Source organism: Bombus fervidus, chromosome 3 (genome assembly GCF_041682495.2).
Source record: "Bombus fervidus isolate BK054 chromosome 3, iyBomFerv1, whole genome shotgun sequence".
Lineage (NCBI taxonomy): Eukaryota > Metazoa > Arthropoda > Insecta > Hymenoptera > Apidae > Bombus > Bombus fervidus.
In genome coordinates this window covers 5,222,008-5,231,558 of record NC_091519.1, presented here as the reverse complement: position 1 = coordinate 5,231,558, position 9,551 = coordinate 5,222,008, and the positions used below count along the sequence as shown (strand labels likewise).

Sequence of the window (9,551 nt, the reverse complement as noted above, 5' to 3'; positions counted from 1 at the left end):
TTTGACAGAATATGAAAAATTAAAAGAATGTATTTATATGAAATTATAAATAAATAGAAAATAAATTAATTTATTATCCTTATTTAATACATTACTTTATACGACACTATTTCTTAAAACATCTAATCTATTTAATTTGATAAATCCAGAACTATAAATTTATCAATCTGATAAGAATATTGTAGTTTTAATGACATATGATAAAAGTACATAGCGTATCACAATGAAAATTAAGAATTGTATAAATCAGAAATAATGATATCTATTTGCAGGAGAATCTTTCTCTACACTGTTGTTAATTTGTTGAAGTATTAAGAAAACATCAGTAATTAAGGTTAAGTGATGTATTGTTTAAATATAAACATTAAATAAATTTTGATTTTATAATATTTTGTAATATATACTAAGTTTAGTACAAAATCTGTATTCTTAAAAAGTTACATTAATCGTTTTTTAAATTATCTGTTATTGTAGAACTACAACCTCACTTTCACTTTGTGACATTTAATCCATATGGTAACAACAGGTATTATTGCACGTGTGATAAATCGTATATATTTTAATAAATAAAAAATTAATAAACAATGGAATCTTCTCAATTAAAAAATATTTTTAATATCAAATATGTGAAAAAATGCAGCGATGATATTCAATATGGAACAGCCGGCTTTAGAGCAAAGTATGTGATTATTTTATTCTATCAAGTTAATGAACTAACGAATTAATTTTTTATTTAATATCCTAGTTATATGTAAATATATGCATATTACGTATATGTATATTCATTTTAATTGAATTGAATATTAATTTTATATAATTGTATCCAGAAATAATTGCTTGAAAAGATATTTTAACATTAATTTCTTTCCTTGTGATATTATCTAATTTTGCATTAGAAAGCTTTTTTTAGCTGCAATTGTTTTGAAGTTATATATGCATATATGTTTTTAAAGCTATAAATATAGTTTTTACATAGTTCTTTAATTTATTATTAGGGCAAATGTTCTTGAACATGTTCTGTATAGAATGGGATTGCTAGCAGTATTGAGATCTAAAGTTAAAAATGGTAAGTTCATGCATAAAATTTATGAAACTATATTTTTGTAATCAAATTCTTTGTTTCATATTAGCCATGTACTTTCCTTGTAAAATTGAATTAAAATTATCTGATTTTTCCATAGCTGCAATTGGTTTAATGATTACGGCAAGTCATAATATTGGGTCTGATAATGGTGTGAAACTTATAGATCCAGCTGGTGAAATGTTAGAAGCAGCTTGGGAACATATAGCTACCAACTTAGTTAATGTAGAAGATTCAAATTTAGTTTCTACAATAGAGCATATTATAAAAGAACAAAATATTAACATGTCTACAGATGCAGTTGTAATAACTGGTAGAGACACTAGAGAAAGTAGTCCTACATTATTAAATGCTGCTCTTGCAGGAATTGAAGTCTTATATGGATCTGTACAAGATTTTGGTATAGTTACAACCCCTCAGTTACATTATCTTGTTGTATGTACAAACACAAATGGTACTTATGGCGATCCCACTTTATATGGTTATTATGTGAAGTTATCAGAAGCATTTAAACATGTAAGACAAAATATGGTTAACAATGGACAGTATGTTGCAGAATTGTTATTAGATGCTGCTAACGGTGTTGGAGCTAATGCCATAAGAGAATTTCAAAATTACATAGGAACAGCAATTGCAATTAATGTATATAATGATGGAGATGGGAAATTAAACCACATGGTATATTTCCTAATTATAATATTTTGATTTAATTGAAGTTCGATATTGTAATATCTGTTTTGATCAATTCATTGTAGTGTGGAGCTGATTATGTGAAAGTACAACAAGTACCACCCATAAATTTTCCTCTCAAGCCAAATGTTAGATGTGCATCCATAGATGGTGATGCAGATAGAATTATTTATTTCTACATGGATGAAGACAATAAATTTCATCTTTTGGATGGTGACCGAATAGCAACACTTATTGCTGAATATCTTAAAGAACTTTTACAAGAAAGTCATTTATCATTTCAACTTGGCTTAGTACAAACAGCATATGCTAATGGTAGTTCTACTGATTATATTTCAAATGTACTAGTATGTATATTTATCTTTATTTGTTTGTTAATGTCCTGAAATATTTTAGAAAGATACATAAATCATATATTGGATTTATATTTATGTGTGTTATTTCTATAATTATCATTTTAGCAAATTCCAGTTGCTTGTGTATCAACTGGTATTAAACATCTACATAATAAAGCACTAGAATTTGATATAGGAATATATTTTGAAGCAAATGGTCATGGAACTGTACTTTTTAAAGAAACTACTATTGAAACAATTAAGAAAGCTATCATAAATCCAGAGTAAGTTTTATATAATCTATGTATATCTATACATATCATAATAATGTTTGATATACCCTACTTTTTTTTCTATTATTGTAATAACACATAAATGGTGTATTTATTATATAACATGAATAAATATAAACTATCATAAGTGAATATCTTTTGAATAGATTGAATACTGTCTATTTGAATTTTTATGGCTTCATAGGATCAGATATTGAACAATTATCTATTGAATGTTTTTAAAACTCTATTTCTTGAAAAGGCATTAAAAGTTTATAATAATTTTCATTTTCAAAACGCCTTTATCTGCCTATTAGTTTTTCTGTTGTTAAAAGATTAAGATTATCAAAATCTTTATTTTTTTCATTAAGAATACATATGCGTACACACGGATATACATATGTATATATATTACAGACAATCTACAAGTGAGAAAAAAGCTGCCTCGAAATTACTGAATATAATAAATGTAATTAATCAAACAGTTGGAGATGCTTTTAGTGATATGTTGCTAGTAGAGACAATTTTGCATGCGAAAGGCTGGGATATTATAGAATGGGAAAAAATGTACAAAGATTTACCAAATCAACAACTAAAAATAAAAATTAAAGATAAAAATGTTATTACAACAACTAATGCAGGAAGACAATGTATAACACCAGAAGGATTACAAAATGAAATTGATAAAGTAGTATCACAATATAAAAAAGGACGATCTTTTGTAAGGTAACATGTAATTTTTATTATAGCTATATATAAAAGTTGGTAAAATGCCTTGTTAAACTGTTATTTTAAAACATCTTTCTATGAATATATATTATGAATAAACTTACAATATATGAATATTGCTCCTTTAAAATTGGTAATATAAAACATTTAAATAATAACATACTTGTTGATTTATAATATAAATTATTTTTGTTAAAGTTAATATAGTTACAAATATTAATTTCATGAAATATTCTTTAGCTAACACAACTATTTTATTTATTTATTGTTTTATTTTTAGTACATAATAAATTGGTGATAATAAAAATGTACATAAATATTACGCGTCATACGAAACCATAGAATTTTATCTAATGAAATTCTTTTCTACCTTTTACTATTTTATTTACTTAAAGACATAACTTGCTCCATTATCTGGAACATTTCATATAAGTATATACAAAGCCAATTTAATTTATTTTGAAGAAATTATATGTTAAGACTTTTAATTTTTAGATATCATAAGAATACAAATATATGCATTTTATGTATATAACTAAATAAAGTTGTGCTTGCTAATGCATAAAATATTCAAATATTGGGTTGTCAAATAAGTCTTGTATGGTATAATCTTACATAGTAAGTTATGTTGTAAAGTATCTATAAGTAAAGTAAATCTTATATAGTAGGATTAAGTCTTAATATAAACTTTATTCTAACACCTTGCAATAAATATAATTAAACTAAATATGCACCATTCTGTTCAATAATCTCCTGCCATCTACTGGGCAGTGCCATTACTGAACAAAAACGTGATCTTAGAAAGGTTTAAGATTTATCCAATAATTCGATAATATTCACAGTATTAATTAGAAAAATTTTTATTTTTAGACCGTCAGGAACTGAAGACATAGTACGAGTATATGCAGAATGTGAAAATTTATGCGACCTTAATAAGCTAATTACAGATGTGGCATTGTTAGTCTACGATCGTGCAGGTGGAATTGGACCTAAACCTCAACTTTCCTAGTAAATAGCTATAGTTCTTCATTATTTGCTATACATATACATATATATTAATTTCATTTATATTAGTGTACAAGTCTTAAGAATTATAATTTATATAAATTGTACATTAGTTGAGGGTATTATATTTTATATCAATAATAAATTATATATGTATACAATATTATATACATATCATATGTATATTACGTAACAACACTACGATTTTTCAGGCACTTACGATAGTCTGATGAAGAAATGTTTTGAATGAAAGTTAATTAGCTTCCAATCGACTACAAATTGCAATGTAAAAAATTTCCAAGAAATTGATTTTTCGATAGAAAGTCAAGGTCACCTTGGCTTTTTTATGACATTATGTATTTTTGGCTTCATACTGTTATAAATAATGTTACAATGAGTTCAATAACTTACTACGTTATGATCTTAAAAATAAAAATTATTTTATTTCGATAAAATCACACGTTTCCAAATGTGTAATTTGATAATTTGTGGGCTTCAACAAGAAAAATCATACACACATTACAAAAAGACCATAAACAGCGTACAAAAATAAAAATATTTTGTCTAGTATGTTATTAAACGTTTGGAAAACCTTAGTTGGGCACTTATGAATCTATACCTTGATCACTTCGTTTACCTGATTTGTCCTCATTAGATTCTTTTTGTTTACAGTCGGTGATTTACAGTTTACACTGTATTCAAAACCTTATATATCTAAAGCAACAAATCTGTGCAGCATGTCAACGCACAAGATATTCGTAGTGACAAGATTATAATAACAATCAATACAAATTTACTGCATTGTTCGGAATTGTGCTCTTAAAATTATGGGCTATAATTCGAGCATTTATTATAATTGAACGCACAAAGATACCATAATACCACATGATCTATGTTTATTTCTGTAAACTGTTTATGCTTTTTTTTGTAATATCCTGATTGACATTTTTCTTATTGAAGCTCACCATTTTCAAATATATAATTTGATCGAAATAACGTAATTTTTATTTCAAAGTCATAATATAATAAGTTGTTGAATTCATTTTAACATCATTTATAACGGTAAGAAGTCAAAAATACATGTCATTTAAAAAAAGACAAACTTGAAAAAACAATTTTTTGGAAATTTCTTGTATTGCAATTTCTAGCCGATTGAAAGCTGATTAACTTTTATTTATAACATTTCTTCGTCAGACTATAGTAAGTGCCTGAAAAATCGTAATGATTATTAGGTGGTACAGCCTGTATATGTATATACACACATATCATATATAAAGAACGTGTAATATTGTACACACCTTGATTTTATAACTTTGTAATACAATAAATGTATCTAATATATTGTAATATATCCAGAAATTATATTTTTAATATAAATAAACATATATATTTACATATTTATGTAAAAAATCAGCTGTCATAATTTTAAATCACAAAGAAATATTTATCCTTTGCCTTTTAACCTCTTAGGTACGATACGCCACTATAGTGGTTTTCGCGGATGTCATATTATATTCATTTGTCTTGCTTCACACTTTTTTTGTCCTCGCAATGTTTTATAACAGTGTTAACAATATACAGGCAGAATATATAGTCTTTGTTTTTGATATGCCAGGTATCAAATATCAATTGTTGTTTTCTGTTAAAATAAATATACTATTATTATACGTATTCTTATAATTTTTAAGAATCATGAATCTCAAAATATCGCTACAAAATAGAAGACGAAGAGCAATTTGCTACAATTCAGAAACAAAATCAGATCACTATAATATACAAAATATGAAATAAAAAAATTGAAAATTTTAGGCTTGAATATAATTTTTTATAGAATTGATTATGATATTTGTTAATATCTCGTCAAGCTACCTTAGATTTAACAAAAAATCATCGTTCTACGTTAATTTAAAAAACTACTGCTGAGATAATGTAGGTGCCAGCAGTTTTAAGACGCAATTTCAATTTCAGACCTGTTTGCAGGCGTCACCGCATTCGGTCATTACCCCCACTTCGCAGCTGTACCTACATCCTTATACCAGAATTTTATAATTTTTATTAAAGCACAATCAATCGAAATTTTTTTCTGTAAACTCATTATGTTTCTTTTTATAACCTATTTTTCGCATCTTTATTTCTTTGAACAATGACGCTCAACTTCTCACGAGTTTGAAACGCATACATCGCATTTCTAATGATCTTCCATTACCTTACTTCATTTTCTACCTGCAACAACAAGTTCGATTAGACGTCTCAGTTAGATCCGATTAACACAGGTAATAAATTAATTTACCCAGAAACCTTTCCGAACAAACGCCGTTTCATAACAGTGGCTTCATATCTGTTCAAATGATAAAAATTAACATATCAATCAACAAGCAATAAATTACGTGAATCGTCGTTAGAAAATCTTCATGAATCTGTTTAAAGTTGCTTCTCACAAACAATTAACTACTCGATAACAATCGAGAAAGATTTTTTCATTAATCGAAATCCAGATCTTAATAGCTTTATATTTCACTTTTTAAATTTTACCGAATTTATACCGAATATCTAAATATAAAATAATATGGTATAAAAATAACATGGAATTACAATAGATAATATCGTAAAATACAAACTATACATTATTTGAAAAAAGTTTTTCAGATAGAACTTGTCCTATTTCCAGAGGGACATCTGCTGATGATTTTGTCTTTGTTTTTCTAAATGGTACAATACATTTTCTAGACGCCATTCAATGCAGTTTTTAATTCTCTAAAGAAGAGTATACAGGTACTTGATTCGATTGATTATTAGTTTTGTAGCAGCACACGAGTAAAAATTCGAATCGGAAAATTCGAATCGAGAGTGACTCATATTATTGTGCCTTGGAATATTAACGTTGTTTTGGTTTGAAAGATTTAAAGGCAAACGAACACCGGACAAAACATTATTGTCCTTATTTGTAATCTTTAACCGGAGTTATATATGAACTCTAACTTTGAACTTTTTATAATAACACCTGTCGATATAAATGTACGAACGTGCTATCTAGGACAGTCGAATAGTTGAATAGTTAGCGAGTTGAAGAGTTGAGTTGTTATCGATATAAGAGTTTCGAACGAGCGACGATTACGATCGGCATATACTATTTCTGTACTTGTACTTGAATTCAATTTAATATACACTGACTATTACGATTTTATCACCCGTTTCTTTATAAAACAATCCAACACGTTTAATAACATTTCAAATTGGTGACCCCGACGTGATTAAAAGTGAAAAAGGGTGAACGTGTTACATTCGAGTGCTAACAGAGAACTTATTACAAGATTCGCAAACCTATATAGGACGCCGTCCCAATTCTACAGGGACTTGAAGAAGGTCGCTCCCTCATCGGTCTCAGACGACTTCGTACTAGTTATCTGGAAGGATCATCTTCCAACGAATATGCAATATGTTCTAACCGCGCTGAGGGTAACAAAGGCGAACGCCCTGATCCGGGTGGCCCACACCAACCACGATATACGCCCGGAACCCGGACAAATAGCAGCGGCAAGCGAACAACCGAACTGCGCCTCGGACAAATTAACGCGCTGAGCCTCAACAATCGGCGCCGTCCACGATCACACTCGAGACGCCGCCGTTCATACTCCCGAGAAAGGACACAGCAGACCGGCCTATGCTACTACCATGAAATCTTTCGAGTCCGCGCAAGAAAGTGCAGAACCCCTTGTAGCTGGAACGGAGGAAAACGACACCAGCCGTCTGTAAACGCGGCGTGTGACGACGGTTCAGAATCCCGCTGCATTTTCGTCAGAGACAGGAATTCGAGTATCTCCTTCCTCGTGGACACTGGCGCTGACTTAAGCGTGTACCCGCGCAATACACTAGGCGGACCCGCGACTGAGGTTATATTGATCAAGACAATCGTCAGCGAATCGACGTATCACCGACTCCTTGCCGAAATTCCCGATCTAATCCGTCCATTCGTTTTCGGACGAGAGAAAACTCAACATGATATTGTACACCACATGAAAACCACACTCGGCCCTCCCGTCTTCAGCAAACTTCAACGCCTCGCCCCCGACCGACTCAAGCAGGTGAAGACGGAATTTGAGATGATAATGGAGCAAGGAGTGATGCGACCATTGAAGAGTCTATGGGCATCACCACCTTGCGGCGACTACCGTGCGTTGAACGGTTGCACCGTATCCGACAGCTACTCGCTGCGCTACTTCGCACAACATCTGTACGGTAAGCGTATCTTTTTCGAGATCGACCTCGTCCGCGCTTACCATCAAATTCCGATCGCGCCCGAAGATGTTGAAAAAACTACGATCACGAATCCATTTGGATTTTTCGAAGCAGTCAATACGATATTTGGACTTCGGAACGCCGCGCAAACGTGTTAGCGATTCGTTGACGAAATCATGAGAGTCCCAGATTTCGTCTACGCATACACTGACGGTTTTCTAATAGCCTCGGAAGACGAGAAGCAATGTTGCAAACACTTGTTATTTAACACACGTTATTTAACCGCCTAAACGACTACGCAATTACATTCCTCGGATATGCGGTAAACGCCGACGGAATAAAACCGCTAGCCGAGCGCGTGGAAGCTGTGGTAAACGTTCCAAAGCCCGCGACTGTCAAACAACTACGTAAGTACTTCCGTATGATTAATTCTACCGACGGTTTCATAACGGGGACCGTGAAGATACTTCAACCACTCAACGACTTACTAAAAGCTGTAAACAAGGGCAACGCGCCCATCGAGTGGTCGGAGCAAACTGAAAACGCCTTCCGCGAGTCGAAACGTGCCCTCGCTGACGCCACGATGTTAACGCACCTGGTACTAGGCGCGCCCGTCGGCCTCGCGGTAGACGCGTCCGATTACGCGATAAGAGCGGTTCTGCAACAGCACGTGAACGACAAATGGTAGCCGCTGGGATTCGTTACAAAATTCTTGACCCCCGTGCAGCAAAAACATTACACCACGGTTAAACGCTCTAGATACGCTGAGGAAGGCAGAAATTTCCCAATATATACCGACTATAAAGCCCACACGTACGCGTTTAATCAATATCTAGACAATATCAATATGTTCGCCGTGACAATTTCGACATCTCAACTATATGGGATAGTTTATGACCAATATTAGGTAGATAACAATGCAACCGACGCTCTATCTCGCATCCAAGATATCGTCAACTCCGGCACATACGCGTTATGATTAAAAAAAGATACGTTTTCCTGATTATGACGTAGAAATACTTCGCGACGTAATGAGCGAAGTCTTACGACCGTATGTACGCAATAATCTTCGTAAATTAAACAACACACAAAAAAAAAGAACGTTATCACTGGTAAGGGAGTGATGTAGCGGTACATGAGTCAACGTAAAATTCGAATCGGGAGAGGCTCGTATTATTATGCCTTGGAATATCAACGTTGTTT

At 31.6% G+C, this 9,551-nt stretch overlaps 1 protein-coding gene across 2 annotated transcripts; it reads left to right on the top strand.

Annotated features, from left to right (window-relative positions):
- Positions 1 to 152: 152 nt before the first annotated feature.
- On the top strand, positions 153 to 5,471 carry Nst (phosphoglucomutase 3-like protein nst). Of its 2 annotated transcripts, XM_072023011.1 has the most exons (9): positions 156 to 334; positions 475 to 679; positions 996 to 1,066; positions 1,182 to 1,759; positions 1,837 to 2,118; positions 2,233 to 2,390; positions 2,796 to 3,104; positions 3,978 to 4,115; positions 4,325 to 5,471. In XM_072023011.1, coding segments are annotated over exons 2-9 (1,632 nt in total). In that variant the 5' UTR covers positions 156 to 334; positions 475 to 584; the 3' UTR covers positions 4,326 to 5,471. The 2 variants fall into 2 exon arrangements, with proteins under 2 accessions (XP_071879114.1, XP_071879112.1); XM_072023013.1 differs by lacking the exons at positions 3,978 to 4,115; positions 4,325 to 5,471 and adding an exon at positions 3,388 to 3,682 and having other exon boundaries at positions 153 to 334.
- Positions 5,472 to 9,551: the final 4,080 nt, after the last annotated feature.

Bases quoted from the DNA above. Each gene is read 5' to 3' on its own strand.
- Nst (XM_072023011.1), top strand. From the start codon at position 585: ATGGAATCTTCTCAATTAAAAAATATTTTTAATATCAAATATGTGAAA. The intron at 1,067-1,181 runs GTAAGTTCATGC...ATTTTTCCATAG, and splicing joins GAGATCTAAAGTTAAAAATG to CTGCAATTGGTTTAATGATT. The intron at 2,391-2,795 runs GTAAGTTTTATA...TATATATTACAG, and splicing joins AAAGCTATCATAAATCCAGA to ACAATCTACAAGTGAGAAAA.